The following is a 15792-nucleotide window of genomic DNA, read 5'->3' as shown; positions in this document are numbered from 1 at the left end:
TAGCAATGGCTGGGCTCTGCTGGGCGGGACCTTGACCCTCCATCCCAGCCTTGTGGCAAACATCTTCTACACTGCAGCTGACCTGACGTTTTCTAGCCTTGGGGACAGCTGGTCATTTCTCCTGTATCCAGTCCTATCTTTCAGTCAACCAGAGTAATGAATGGCTGCTTTTGTCCCTCCCTCTGTTTAATACTCCGACCAGATCTTCAAGATAGAACGTGAAGGGGAATGCCAGCGCTACAAGCCCTTTAAGCAGCTTCATAACCGAAGGTTGCTGTGGCATGGGTCCAGGACCACCAACTTCGCTGGAATCCTGTCCCAGGGTCTTCGGATAGCCCCGCCTGAAGCGCCCGTGGTATGTGCCTAGCCTGGTGAGGGGTGGGCAATGCCTGTCTCTGCAGGTGTCTCCATAAAGAACTTTGAATAAGAGGTCTTGGCTTAGCTGTGGCCAGTAGGGGATTTTATGAGACATCCTTTCAATCTTCACCTTTATTCTCCTGACCCTAACCCTGTCAGGGGTTTCAAACACAGTTTCTGGAACAGAGGAAGTAGAGCATCCAGGCCAGGGCTGTGATGCAAATACTAATTGGGTATGTTAACAAGCAAAGAACAGACACATGGCCACAGGCCAAGCTGCGAGCAGGCCTACCTCTACCACTTCCCAGCCAGGCCACCTCTGAGTGTCAGTGTCTTCAGCAGCAAAACATAACGATGAGTGAGTAAGGATTTACCCAGACACGAGGGACTATGATGCCACCTGCTGGATTCTAGACAGGTCCAACTGGACAGGGCCTTCCAAGCCTCTCGTTTCACAGTTGTAGAGTGAGGAGCAGAGAGGATTAAATGGTTTTCTCTGGTGCTGTGCAGTAGTGTATGATGGACAAATGGCCTACCTTTTCTGAACCTCATGTTTCACTTGCAAAAGGGAATAAAAATACCATCCTGCTTTCCGTGGGTGTTGACAGGTGCTAGTTTAAGTAACATTGATGAGCGCATTCCATCCTCACAGCAGCTCCATGAGATTATGTTCCTCATTTGAGAAAAGAGGCAAGTAGAGTCCAGAGAAGTGATGTAGCTTCTTGCTCCTTGGCACCTGGCAGAGCTAGGATCTGAGGAACCTGGCTTGTGGGCTAAACCTTTAGTATTTCCTCACCATGGGCACTGTGAGAATTAGAAGTGATAGATTGCAGCACTTAGCTGGGCTCCTGGCTCTAGCTGGCACTCAGTGAATAGCTGCTCCTAATTTTCCATCAGAAGATTCTCAACTGTCCCTTTTCTAACTTTCCAGACAGGCTACATGTTTGGTAAAGGGATCTATTTCGCTGACATGGTCTCCAAGAGTGCTAACTACTGCCATACGTCTCAGGGAGACCCAATAGGCTTAATCCTGTTGGGAGAAGTTGCCCTTGGAAACATGTGAGTAAACTTGGCTCTGGAACTGATGGCACTTCATGGGACAGATGGAGTGGGCTAGGCAGAACTCCCCTTGGCTGGGAGAGTAAAAATTCCCCGCTACAGTTACTGGGCCCGCCAGTCAGGATTCTTTGCTTGTAAATACCAGAATCCAATTCAAGTTAAGGGAGCAAGGGAGATACAAGGATGCCTCACAAAATGCAAGAACAGAATGCAACCAGGCCTCCGGAGCCGGCAGTGTCTTCTCTCCGTGGACTGGGAAGCAGAGAGATTGAGTTGCACAAAGGATGATCCCCCAGTGGCTTCCTCCTCCACTCACCAATGTTTCAGTTTTCTTAGACCAACCCAAATGGAACTAGAATCTTAATCCCACTTCCAGATTCTCCACAGAGAAAGATCTGATTAGTCCAGCTTCATTTGGACATCCTGTGAACTATAACCAAAAGCACAGGGTCATGTAAAAGGCCAGGGGTTTGGGAACTATGGAGTGTGAACAGAAACCCAGAGCCACCGACCACCACTCCAAATAGGGCTCTCCTTGAAAACGGCCCCATAGCAGTGATCGCTGGGCGCCAACTGTTGAGCCACAATTGCAGCTTTGGGTTCTGGAGGAGTTCCAGAAACTCGGGAGGGAGCCTGAGCAGTTAAGATGGTCTGGGTTTCGTGGGTTTTTAACTCGTCTCTGTATCTCACCTTGTTCTACTAATCAAACTGTTGGTTTTGAGAGCCCAGTGTGAAGGCCTCTTCTGAGACTGTCCTCTCTTAAATAGGTATGAACTGAAGCACGCTTCACACATCAGCAAGTTACCGAAGGGCAAGCACAGTGTCAAAGGTAAAGTGTTTCCAAAGCTGCTGCTGCAGCCCCGGGCACCCTGAACAGCACAGAAGCAGGGGCTTGCTGTCTTGAGAAAGCTGCCTGTGGCTGGCTGTCAAACAGCTGGCCATTTTATCTTTTGGGGGCATGTGTGTGTGTGTGTGTGTGTGTGTGTGTGTTGTTGTCTGGGTGGTGGTTAATAATGCTGCAGCTGACTATGATTGGAGGTTCATTTTACTTATTTCTTTTAAAATAGGCAAGATCTACAGCAGGCGGTTCATTTTTAAAAACAGTTCACTCCACCATGGCATGTGTATACCTGTGTAACAGTCCTGCACAAGCTGCACATGTACCCCAGAACTTAAAGTATGATCATTTAAAAACACACACACAGTTCACTCTGTGTGGCTGCGGCTAGTATCACAAATGCCACAGAAGCGGGCACCAGTAACCAGGTACATAGGTTTGGGCTTTAACCTAACTTGCAGCTACTGCAGTGAGGGACCTCTTGTGACATAGTAGTGCCTGGAGCATCTTGGATTGCTAGAAGTTACAGCATATGATTTAGAACAGGCGTCCCCAAACTTTTTACACAGGGGGCCAGTTCACTGTCCCTCAGACCGTTGGAGGGCCGCCACATACTGTGCTCCTCTCACTGACCAATGAAAGAGGTGCCCCTTCCTCAAGTGCAGCGGGGGTCCAGATAAATGGCCTCAGGGGGGCCGCAGTTTGGGGACGCCTGATTTAGAATCTTCCACTGCCTGGTTGAAGTGGCTGCTTCGGAATTCTGTTGAGCAGAAATGTGACCCTATAGGGTATCGCTGCTCTCATTAAACTCAGTGAAGGTTGATGCCCTGGGAACCTTGATTTATTGCCTTAGTTTTGTATCTTAAGAAAGATAGAATATGTCTTTAAAATGAGCACATGAGGCTGGGTGCGGTGTCTCACAACTGTAATCCCAGTACCTTGGGAGGCTGAGGTGGGTGGATCACCTGAGATCAGAAGTTCGAGACCATCCTGGCCAACATGGTGAAACCCTATCTCTACTAAAATACAAAAAATTAGCTGGGTGTGATGGCACATGCCTGTAATCCCAGCTACTCAAGAGGCTGAGGCAAAAGAATGCTTGAACCCTGGAGACGAAGGTTGCCGTGAGCCGAGATTGCACCATTGCACTCCAGCTTGGGCAACAGAGCAAGACTCCATCTCAAAAAGGAAAAAAAGGAAAGCACACGGACTCAATGTCAAGTAGAGCTCATCTCCCTGGAACCTTTGCCACCTCTGTTCTCACAGTTCATGTCACTTACACCTTCTGTTTTGCAGGTTTGGGCAAAACTACCCCTGACCCTTCAGCTAGTATTACTCTGGATGGTGTGGAGGTTCCTCTTGGGATTGGGATTTCATCTGGTGTAAATGACACCTGTCTACTATATAACGAGTATCCTTTCTTGAGTATGCTGTGTGAGCACAAAGGAATGTTCTGGAGCTACAGAGTCAGTGACATGCTGTCAGATTACCCGGGACAGACAAGGCTTAGATGCTGTTCTGCAGCTGTGTCCCATGGTGACTGTTTCCTTTCCGTGGTGTCTCCCTGTGCGTTCCTGGCTGACAGGGTAGAGCCTTCCCTCAGTTTCCAGAGTATGATCTCTTCTCCTCAGTTTGCCTGAAGGGCACCAACCCAGCCCCATGAAGAAGCCTTAAAGTAACTTTCAGGATGGCCCTGGGCATCCTGCCAGCCCGGGGAAGATAAGGCACATGTACTCTCTCTGTGTGGCCGTTGGCTCCTTGACAAGCTTCCCCTCAGGTACATTGTCTATGATATTGCTCAGGTAAATCTGAAGTATCTGCTGAAACTGAAATTCAATTTTAAGACCTCCCTGTGGTAATTGGGAGAGGCGGCCGAGTCACACCCGGTGGCTCTGGTATGAATTCACCCGAAGCGCTTCTGCACCAACTCACCTGGCCGGCTAAGTTGCTGATGGGTAGTAGAACCTGTACTAAACCTCCTCAGAAGGGATTTTACAGAAACGTGTTAAAAGGTTTTCTCCCAACTTGTCAAGTCCCTTGTTTTGTGTTGTGTTTGTGGGGAGGGCTTGTTTTGGGGGGTTTTGTTTTTGTTTTTTCTTGCCAGATCGATAAAACTGACAGAGAAGGCTGGAGAGAGATTCCGTTTGCATAGACTAGTCCTGTGGAGATAAACACGCTCCGTTAGAACGTCTGCCTTACTGGTTTCCCCAGGGAAGGAAAAATAGGTTTCCACCCTTTTTTCTAGGTGTTCGTCTTTAGTTTTGATTTTGGAAAGATACTAAGCATTTATTTTTAGTTAAAAATAAAACCTGGTTTCACACGATTGAGATTTTCTTTTTTCTCTTGCACTTACTGTCCCCTTCGTAGCTGCTTTGTCGGCCTTTGTGGTGAGGGGTGTGGGCTGACCAAAGGAAGGAACGCTAACCGTTTCTCATACTTCGAAACCGAAAGAGCTTTCCTTCTCCAGGAATGCTTGAACGGGGAAGCTCTTGAAATACGTAGTATTAAAAGTTGTATTGGAAATTCTTGACTTTCTCATGGGCACTTCTGTCTTCCAAATTAAAACTGTACCGCTGATATACTGATCCAAGGGCTAATAGTAATACTCGATTAAAAATGCAGATACTTTCTCTATTTGTGTACTGCATGTCTGGTTCATCTTCACAGTGCAAGGTCCCAAGAGACTTTGGGGGGGATTGTTTCTACCCATAACTGAAACCCCAGAACGTGCCAGGCAGCAAACTGCATTGCTCAATGGGAATGCCCCACCTAAGGGGCAGAAAACCAAGCACCAGGCATAGGATCAGCTTATCAGCTGCATTGTGATCAACTCATTCTGCTCTCTGGAAGGTTGCCTTACATATATATACCACGTTGCCTCATGCAGCTACTCTACATTTGAGAATGATACCTAAATGTTTACATTTCAGTTGTCTGAAAGCCAGGGCCAGTGTGGTATGTCACTGTAATCCCAGAGTGTAATCACACCTGTAATCCCAGTGCTTTGGGAGGCCGAGGTGGGAGAATCATTTGAGACCAGGAGTTCAAGACCAGCACCTTTGACCTGGAGACCCTCTCTCCTGATTACCCAGCAATCCAGTCTCTTTGGCTCCTGGGCTCCTGAGTATTCTGCACACTTTACCTTTTTTATCAGCACAGAGAAAGGCAATTACCCTCACAGTACCTGATTAAACAAAGTATTTTTAGGTTGGAGTGATTACTTAATGCGTTCCCTAAGGAAGATTCACATTTCTCAATCTATTTTCTTTTCAAAAGAGGGAAACTAGCATTTTATGTTTTAGTATTCACATTCTCTCTTTGCTTTTCTCTCTCGGCTTTAAAAAAAATTCAAGTCCTATCTCAGGGAAGCAGCTAAAATGTGAGAATTTAAAAATTAAAACCAACCTTGCATAGAAACTCAGGGTGCTCCATGAGGGAAGAGAGAGGCACTGCCCTCTGCCTCTCCTGGCGAGTTGCCCTCCTCCTTCCTCTTCTGGAAGTGCCCTGGGCCACCAATAGTTGCCCAAGGCAGTCCTGGGCTCACATTTCAGACCACTCTCTTCCACACGGCGGTGCATGCATCCATCTATAAAATATCCACTATGTACATAGTAATGCTTCAGCCAATGGATTCTGCATCATTGGTTATCTCTTGCTACACAGGAGGTGGAGAGCCGTTCCTTCCGTGTCCCAGAGTGCCAAGGCGAAGCTGCTATAGAATTAATTTGCCTGGAACTTTGCCTTAGGGCAAACCCAAGTACCTCTTTTAGGAATGAAATCTAATAGTGGCCTTGACACTGATGGGTGCATAGTATGTACTGAAACTTTAACTAAAAACCTAGAAGGTGCATTGTCCTTTGACCTTCAGAAACCTAAGTCTTCTCACTGTGAAGATCTGAAGTCGGGAATCATTCACCTCTGACCTGTTGGGCTGGTTTTATTACACTCTAGTATACCCAGGTGCTTTAGGATTTCACATTTCCCAAAGTGGTGTCATTTCCTTTCCCTTAAATCCTGTGTTTTGCCTCCTCAAAGACTGGCAGTTGCTTTTTTAAGGCATAGTGTTTCACCATTTCTTCAGGCCAGGTCTTCCAAATTGAGTCTCATTTGGGGCCAGTAGGGTTTCAGGAGGTCTGGTACAGTGCTTAGCAGCACCCCACTGCCCACTCGCTTCTGCTGTTCAGTCTCAGCATGGAAGGTTAGACAGCAGCTTCCCACTGGCATGTGCCAAATATGCCCATTTATGTGGCTTAAGAGGTCAGTGTTTTCTCATTTTACTGTTCTCCAGAGTAGGTCATCTAGGCTCTAAGGAGGTTTATTTTGGAGACTTCAAAGGTAAAGAAAATGCAGCCTGTCAACATCTTCCTCAGTGAATTGACCCTTCTGTGAAAAATGTTGCCCACTGGCCTAGGGAACAGTGTTGGTAATAGGGACAGCTGGTGTGTGTCCTGTGGGCCATGTGGACTCGGTGCCACCCACCACTGTGCCATTCCGTACAGCTTTGTTTCTGATCATTGACCTCATTGTACAGCAGAGTTCAGCATCAGGCTTGGACTCATGAATTAACTGGTTTTGCCACATGCCCCACCACCCAGAAATGACCTAAATGAAGAGTAGAATGACTCTCAATGTTGCCAGTTGTGAGACAGCGTCCTGAAGGGATGGGCTTTGATCTTACAGGATGCAGTAGAGGCTTTAAATCAGGCCGACTCGGTGTCTACCCCGCAGCCAAAGCGCATGGGTCTGGGAACCAGTGGGTGAGGTGGAAGTAGTTCCTCTTGCTGTTACCACACCGGATACCCCACTCACAGGGCTTGTGTTTGGAGGTCTTAGTCCCTAAGACATGCCTCTAGGGTTCACAATCAAATTGGTAGATGAGGCTACCACTTGGCTATTTGGGGCTCCTTGTACCACTGAATTAATGTGCAGAGGAGGGGAGTGGCCCTGCTGGTAGGAGTGCCTGATCCTGATTAGCAAGGAGAAAATGGGATGCTGCACCGGGAGGTGAGCAGGACCTCATCCAGAGCCCAGGAGAGTCTCAGGAGGGCCGAGTGCTGCCATGTCCAGTGGTAAAGGCAAGGGGAAGTCCCGCAACCAAAAATGCTGTAACTCCAAAAAGTGCCAGCACTATGGAAAATTCAGATCCTTCAGGAATGAAGCCTTGGGTCACTTTAATCAACTGAGGTTCTGGCTGAGGGCAAATGAAATAAGGAATGGATACTAGAAGGAAAGTCACAGATGTCAGCTGTGGCTTCATGACCAATTATAAAGATCAAAGCACCCAGCTAGCGGGGGGGCAGAGACACGAGGTTTTTGGGTTTTTTGGTTGGTTGGTTGGGTTGTTTGTTTGTTTGTTTGTTTTTTGTTTTTTGTTTTTTTTTTTTTAAGACAGAGTCTTACTCTGTCACCCAGGCCAGGTTGGAGTGCAGTGGCACAATCTCAGTTCACTGCGACCTCCACCTCCCAGGGTCAAGGTATTCTCCCACCTCAGCCTCCCAAGTAGCTGGTATTACAAGCCCGTACCACCACACCCAGCTAATTTTTGTATTTTTAGTAGAGACAGGGTTTCACCATGTTGGCCAGGCTGGTCTCAAACTCCTGGCCTCAAGTGAATCGCCTGCCTTGGCCTCTCAAAGTGCTGGGATTACAGGCATGAGCCAGTCCACCCAGTGGAGACACTGCAGTTTTAAGCCACAGAACAAGTCCAACCTGAGTGTAGGGTTTCACAATGGCTATACATACACTCAAGTTCTTAGTTACAGGGCACCTATAAATGTCTCGGTCACATTTATACCCCTAAGGGTCTTACCCTTTAGTTCAATGGATTCCAGATTCTGAGGATGCTTTCGGTCCTTTCCAGAGATGAAGGAAGGCAGAGGTAAGGGCCTGCAGGAGGGAATCCATGTATTCTTGGGGTTGTCTGAGCCAGGGCTCGCTCATGTGGTGCTTTCAACCAAACCTTTTTCTCATGAACTCTGTAAAAGGAACAGTCAAGCCATTCTGAATCCCCCAGATCTCAAAGAGTTGTCTTGGGAGTGTGTGCGCTGATTCCTGTAAAGTACCTCGTGTGGTTCCTGACCTATAATGAGTACTCCATAAAGCTTAGCTATTATTGCTAAAATCCCAAAGAATGATTTTGCTCGAGTCTGAATCCAAAAAAGGAAGCTCCAGGTAAGAGGAGAAACTAGAGAACAGGACACAGAAACCATCCTGCGCTTTTTGTATCCTGTGAAACCGCCGTGACACTGGCCTTCCCCCTCAGTGTGGCCTCATCCTCCATGTCCCTCCCTGTGTCCAGCCTCTCCAGCACTTACCCCCAGGCCCAGCCCCACTTCAGGCAGGCCTGCTAGGGCTCAGAATAGCCCAGCTGCTGTCTCAGCAGATGGCCAGGCTAATTTTAGCCATGTGGTACTCACCCAGGGACCAGACTGGGCTTTTTAGATTTGAATAAGACAGTGTGCAACTTTGGTTGAGAGGCAACTTTGGTTTAGAGCCAATAACAAAGCTTTGAGTTGTGATCTCTGCGTCTGCCTAGCACTTTACAAGATTCCAGAAATACAATTTTAAAGGATTTTGTTTCTGTGAACCAGCAAGAACCCAAGCTATGGAGCCGGCAGGCAGTCAGGCCAGCAGGGTGTTGGTGGAGGGTGGTGAGAAGCAGATGGTGGCACCAGCTCCTGCCTCTTCCCCCTGATAATAGACCGGTGGCAGGGCCTCAGTACCTGGGTGCACTTTGCTCTCACTGCTCTCCTGGCCAAAGTGAAAGAAGACAGCAGCCAACTCAGCCTCCTTGAACCACTTAGAGGTGGTAGGCTGCATCTTCATGCTGTGGAATGATTGTGGTCAGGAAGAAATTACCAGATGCCAGCAAGAACCTACTTTGGCGTTTTCCTCGTGACAACCTAATGTGAAGTAGGCAGATGTGGAAACAGGCTGAGAGGTAAGAGGTCCCAGCAGAGCCGGGCGCGGTGGCTCAAGCCTGTAATTCCAGCACTTTGGGAGGCCGAGGCGGGTGGATCAGGAGGTCGAGAGATCAAGACCATCCTGGTCAACGTGGTGAAACCCCATCTCTACTAAAAATACAAAAAATTAGCTGGGCATGGCGGCGCGTGCCTGTAGTCCCAGCTACTCAGGGGGCTGAGGCAGGAGAATTGCCTGAACCCAGGAGGCGGAGGTTGCGGTGAGCTGAGATTGCGCCATTGCACTCCAGCCTGGGTAACGAGCGAAACTCCGTCTCAAAAAATAAATAAATAAATAACAAAAATTGGATGTTTGCAGTATTGGTTAATACTGCTTCTCTGTGTTTCTCTTGATTTTCTTTTCTTGGTTGCAAGATGGCAAATGGACACCTAGCACCACCATCCAGAGTCAGGAGTTACCCCCTCATCCTTTTACCAGAGAGAAAAACTTTTCTCCATTGTTCCCAATAGCCTAATCTCATTGCCTAGGGGTTGGGGCACATGGCCGTGCCCCACAGCGGCAGCAAGGCTGGACATAGAGTATCCGGCACAGGTGCGGGCTCTCAGCAAGGACAAGGAGATTGAAGAATGCCTGGGAGCATGTCATGCCCTGGAAATTGTGCACAGAAGCTGAGACACAGGCACTCTTGTGGGTAGTGGGTCCATACGCCAATCACATTCTCAGCAGCCCATGAGCTTAAGGACTTTAGAAGTGCAGTTGCAGGCCGAGCGCGGTGGCTCATGCCTGTAATCCCAAGCACTTTGGGAGGCCGAGGCGGCGGGCAGATCACGAGGTCAAAAATTCAAGACCAGCCTGGCCAACATGGTGAAACCCCATCCCTCCTAAAAATACAAAAATTAGCCGGGCGTAGTGGCAAGTGCCTGTAATCCCAGCTACTCGGGAGGCCGAGGCAGGAGAATCACTTGAACCTGGGAGGCAGCGGTTGCAGTGAGCCAAGGTCGTGCCACTGCACTCCAGCCTAGGCAACAAAGCAAGACTCTGTCTCAAAAAAGAAATAAAAAAAGCAGAACTGCAGTAGCACATCATCACTAAGGCTCCCTCAGCTGCTTAACGTTCTTTGATTTCGTGAAGAAAGATGGCAACCATCACAGAAATAGAAACAGTTGCCCAGAATATTTTAAATGGTGGTAGTTAGTGCTCACCTCACAGGCTCATGTGATGACCGTGCGGAGGTCACTGTCTAACAACTGAAGTATTCTTTTCCTCCTTAGCTTGTCTTTTCGCTGTCAACTTGTGTTTTTACCCACGGGATGGTCCTGTTTTCCTTGTCTGGGGCCACAATCCTTTGCCTGAGCAGTTACTAGATTCAGTTACACTGGTGGCAAGTCCATTCCCTCGTAGGATGGGCAGCCATGGTGGTAACGCCCAGGACAGCAGGACCAGCCCCGACGGCCTGTGATGACCTCTGAGATCTCTGGGGCAGGGTTAGCAACTCCCTAAGGACTAGCCCAGTGAACCTCAGTGTGGTCTTCTCGGGATCTCCCGCAATCTTGGCTCGCTGCACTGGTCACTGGTGCCAGGCCCTGGCTTGTGACGGTACTGAGGAAATGCAGGACACCTCTGCTAAACTAATGGACACTCGGGAAAACACGTCTCATCTACCTTAGTTGAACAAACACAACTTGTGATCAAACCATTTGCTTTTCTCACACTGGCCCTTTACATTTGTTCAGAGAGGACACCTTCCCCTACCACTGGAAGAAAATTCTGCAGGCCTTTCCTTCTGGGATAGACAGTTTCCCCTGGTCACTCGCAGATTCACGGTTCCAGCTCAGTAATTGGAATGTCTAGTCCATAACAAACAAATCTCTGAACTTGATTTAGCGTTAACGTTTCTCCCTCCCTGGGCTGGAGGCCTGCAGTAGGAAAGGGAAGTAGCTGCTTTCTCCTCTATTTCTCAGCCTCTCCTCTTCCCGTCCTGCTTTCTAGGCAGTTTCAGGGAAGGTGAAAGGAGGGAGCTTCTGGGGGATAGGAAAGGACTTCCCTGCACTGGCACCCGGTTAGTCTAGCTCTGGCAGGCATGTGGCACTGGCTCTTCCTTAGGGTACGTTTATCAGCTTTTCAGGGGATCCCTGCTGGCCCCCTGAGAAGGCATTCCCTTAAACCAGGCAGGCACCTGCTGCGGTAGCCCCCTGTGCAGTTCTTAGTGGTCAGGCACTTAGCTGGGCTCCCCATTGGACAAGACCCTGCTCTCTCCCACTGGACACCCACACCTGGTCCACCTGACTCACACATCCTGATCTTGACTATTTCTGGGAGGTTGGCCAGTCCCCACGAAGCTCTGCAGTTGCTCCCCGAAAAGCAGTCTTGTGTCTCCAAGAGGAGGGGACTGACCCTGGACCACCACACCCCCAGCTGAGGGGTTACCAATAAACTCCAAGGAGACAAGTCAGTCTCTTCCCTTCAGTTGGGGAGAGCATGGGCTCTTGGCCTAGCATAACCTTCTTAGGAAATGCTCCCTCCCTCTCCACACTCTAACCACTTTTGTATCCCTAACCTAGCTGAAGCTTCCAGAAATCATGGAGCTCTTCACAGACCATTTCCTTTTCACATATTTTATCTTGAAGTCCCCATTAAAACTTTGATTTTTTTTTCTTTTTTGGGGGGGACAGGGTCTTTCTCTGTTGCCCAGGCTGCAGTGCAGTGGTACCATCTTGGCTCACTGCAGCCTCAATTTCCAGGACTCAAGTGAGCCTCCTGCCTCGCCTCCCCAGTAGCTGTAGAGGTGCGTGCCACCACACCTGACTAATTTTAATTTTTTTTTTTTTTTTTTTTTTTGAGACGGAGTTTCGCTCTTGTTACCCAGGCTGGAGTGCAATGGCACGATCTCGGCTCACCGCAACCTCCGCCTCCTGGGTTCAGGCAATTCTCCTGCCTCAGCCTCCTGACTAGCTGGGATTACAGGCAAGCGCCACCATGCCCAGCTACTTTTTTTGTGTGTTTTTAGTAGAGACGGGGTTTCACCATGTTGACCAGGATGGTCTCGATCGCTCGACCTCGTGATCCACCCGCCTCGGCCTCCCAAAGTGCTGGGATTACAGGCTTGAGCCACCGCGCCCGGCTAATTTTAATTTTTATTGTTTGTAGACATGGGGTCTCACTATGTTGACCAGGCTGGTTTTGAACTCCTGGGTCCAAGCAGTTCTTCTCAGCCTCCCAAAGTTCTGAGATTACAGGCATGAGCCACTATGCCCGACTGTTTAAATAGGCCTGTCCTTGCCTGACCCCTTCTTAGTGAGTGGACCAAGTAACAACTTCCCTCAACCCAAAACCAGCGAGCAATACACCAGCCACCTGTACAAAGAAAACATTGTTGCACCTCTAGGGACTCTTCACGGGTGACAGAAATGTGCTTGTCGATTATGGTGTCAAATCCATTGGGTCGCACACGTTAGATAGCTTACTGGAGATAAATTACACCTTAATAAATAAAAGTTGATTTTAAATGCCATTCAAGAAAAAAGTAACTCCTGCCCCTCAGTGGTAAAAATTAGAGCTAAGATGTCACAGGTGGACCAAGTTAGACTCTGCACAGCGAGCTGGTAGAAGTCGTCAAAGGGAAGAAGGGAGTGAGCAGTTCTCCAGAGGCCATGCCCCTCCTACCTCAGGGGAGAGAAGATGGCGACTTTCTGCTTCCACTTCCTGTTTCCCACAGACCTGATCCTCCCCTTCTTTCCTTTGGATACTGAGAGGCTTCGTCACTTTCTCATAAAGCTTCCTCTTTACTTGAGTCAGTCCAGCTGGGGGGTCTTCTCCATCCACGAGCCTTGACAGTGTGTGCAGCACGCGGGGGATGGGAGGGGTCTCACTGCCCAGGCCTGTCTCTCCTGGGCTCACGGGATCCTCCCACCTCAGCCTTCTGAGGTGCTGTGAGCCATCACACCCAGCCTTCGTTCCATTTTATTATTTATTCTTTTTACTGATACAGAGTCTTACTCTGTTGCCCAGGCTGGAGTGCAGTGGCACAATCTCGGCTCATTACTCCTGACCTCAGGTGATCTGCCTGCTTCGGCCTCCCAAAGTGCTGGTATTACAGGCGTGAGCCACTGCGCCCGGACTGCCCCCCCACCCCGCCCCGCCCCATTCTATTTTAAACTTTTCAACTACCGCACTTGCTTGTCACCCTATGCATACATATATTAATTTGATAAAATCTGGAGATTTAGTCCAGGCACGCTGGCTCACGACTGTAATCCCAGCAGGAGTTCAAGACCAGCCTGGCCAACATGGTGAAACCCCATCTCCACTAAAACAAAATACAAAAATTAGCCAGGCATGGTTGTGTACACTTGTAGTCCCATCTGGAGGCGGAGGCAGGAGAACTGCTTGAACCTAGAAGGCAGAGGTTGTGGTTAGCCAAGATCACACCACTGCACACCAGCCTGGGCAACTGAGCGAGACTTCATCTCAAAAATAAAAACAAAAACAAAAAAAACTGAAGATTTCAAATTTGTTCAATCAGATTTTTATTTATTCATTTAAATGAATAAATAAAAATAAATAGGCGGACCTAATGATCCGCCCACCTTGGCCTCCCAAAGTACTGGGATTACAGGTTTGAACCACCACATCTGGCTAGGCTTATTTTTTTTAAATCTGTATCATAGGCCAGATGTGGTGGCTCTCACCTGTAAGCCTAGCATTTTGGGAAGCTGAGATGGGAGGATCACTTGAACCCAGGAGGTCAAGACCAGCCTGGGCAACACAGTGAGACTCCTTCTCTACAAACTACAAAAGATAGCTGGGCATGTTGGTGCATGCCTGTAATCCCAGCTACTCGAGGCTGAGGTGGGAGGATCACCTGAGCATGGAAGGCAGAGATTGCAGTGAGCCAAGATGGCACCACTGCACTCCAGCCTGGGCAACAGAGCAAGACCCTGTCTCAAAAAATAAAAATAGAGGCTGGGCACGGTTGCACACACCTGTAATCCCAGCACTTTGGGAGGCCGAGGCAGGCGGATCACCTGAGGTTGGGAGTTTGAGACAACCTGACCAACATGGAGAAACCCCGTCTCTACTGAAAATACAAAATTAGCTGGGCATGGTGGCGGGCACCTGTAATGCCAGCTACTCAGGAGGCTGAGGCAGGAGAATCGCTTAAACCCGAGAGGCGGAGGTTGTGGTGAGCTGAGATTGCGCCATTGTACTCCAGCCTGGGCAACAAGGGCAAAACCCCATCTCAAATAAATAAATAAATAAAATAAAATAAAAATAGACCAGGCATGGTGGCTCATGCCTAGAATCCCATCACTTTGGGAGGCCAAGGTGGGTGGATCACCTGAGGTCAGAAGTTCCAGACCAGCCTAGCAAACATGGCAAAACCTTATCTCTACTAAAAATACGAAAATTAGCTGGGTATGGTGGCGGTGTGCCTATAATCCCAGCTACTCAGGAGGCTGAGGCATGAGAATTGCTTGAACCAGGGAGGCAGAGGTTGCAGTGAGCTGAGATCATGCCACTGCACTTCAGCCTGGGCAACAGAGTGAGACCCTGTCTCAAAAAAAATTAAAATAGAAGTACATCTGTATTATACAGTGTGATGCGATTTTGTGAGAAAAAAAAAAAAACATGCATTTTATGAAAAAAGGATTGAAAAGAAAACCCCAAAATGGAAATGTAGCAGTCTGTAGTGGTAAACATAGGAGTAATTTTTTGTTGTTGTTTTGTTTTTTTCTGAGACAGAGTTTCACTCCTGTTACCCGGGCTGGAGTGCAATGGCACGATCTCGGCTCACCGCAACCTCCGCCTCCTGGGATCAGGCAATTCTCCTGCCTCAGCCTCCTGAGTCGCTGGGACTACAGGCGTGCGCCACCATGCCCGGCTAATTTTTTGTATTTTTAGTAGAGACGGGTTTTCGCCATGTTGACCAGGATGGTCTCGATCTCTTGACCTCTTGATCCACCCGCCTCGGCCTCCCAAAGTGCTGGGATTACAGGCTTGAGCCACTGCGCCCGGCCAAGAGTAATTTTTATCTTTGGGGTTTTTCACTTTTTTTCACAATAAGCCTGAACAATAAGATAATAAAAACCATCAACCTTTTAAATAGGATTGGAGGCCAGGCACGGTAACTCACGCCTGTAATCCCAGCACTTTGGGAGGCCAAGGCAGGTGGATCATGAGGTCAGGAGTTTGAGACCATCCTGGCCAACATGGTGAAACCCTGTCTCTACTAAAAAAAAAAAAAAAAAAAAAAAAAAAATTGCCAGACGTGGCAGCGTGAACCTGTAATCCCAGCTACTCGAGAGGCTGAGGCAGGAGAATCGCTGGACCTGGAAGGCAGAGGTTGCAATGAACCAGGATTGCACCACTGCACTCCAGCATGGGTGACAGAGGGAGACTCCGTCTCAAAAAAAAAAAAAAGAAAAGAAAAAAAGAAAGAAAGAAAGAAAAGAATGGAATTGGGAAGTCTCTATTTTCCTGTCACACTCTCATCATCCCTGCTGTGTACCACAGATAAGCACTGGGCCTGCGTTCCCTAACCCTCTTCACTTTCCCCTTGTTAACCGTGGGTGTTCTCAGCCCAGGACGAAAGGCACTGTGGCTGGGGACGTGGGGAC

At 48.6% G+C, this 15792-nt stretch overlaps 1 protein-coding gene across 1 annotated transcript in view; it reads left to right on the top strand.

The window, feature by feature from the left end:
• PARP1 (poly(ADP-ribose) polymerase 1) overlaps positions 1-4577 on the top strand; it is a 48459-nt gene extending 43882 nt beyond the window's left edge. Inside the window, exons 19-23 of the mRNA XM_003930290.4 lie at positions 203-355; positions 1289-1416; positions 2184-2245; positions 3551-3665; positions 4032-4577. Coding sequence (XP_003930339.3) covers positions 203-355; positions 1289-1416; positions 2184-2245; positions 3551-3665; positions 4032-4113 — 540 coding nt within the window. The 3' untranslated portion in view covers positions 4114-4577. The remainder of the gene's footprint in view (positions 1-202; positions 356-1288; positions 1417-2183; positions 2246-3550; positions 3666-4031) is intronic.
• Positions 4578-15792: the final 11215 nt, after the last annotated feature.

Source organism: Saimiri boliviensis, chromosome 14 (assembly GCF_048565385.1).
Source record: "Saimiri boliviensis isolate mSaiBol1 chromosome 14, mSaiBol1.pri, whole genome shotgun sequence".
Lineage (NCBI taxonomy): Eukaryota > Metazoa > Chordata > Mammalia > Primates > Cebidae > Saimiri > Saimiri boliviensis.
This window is presented reverse-complemented; position numbering and strand designations above follow the sequence as displayed.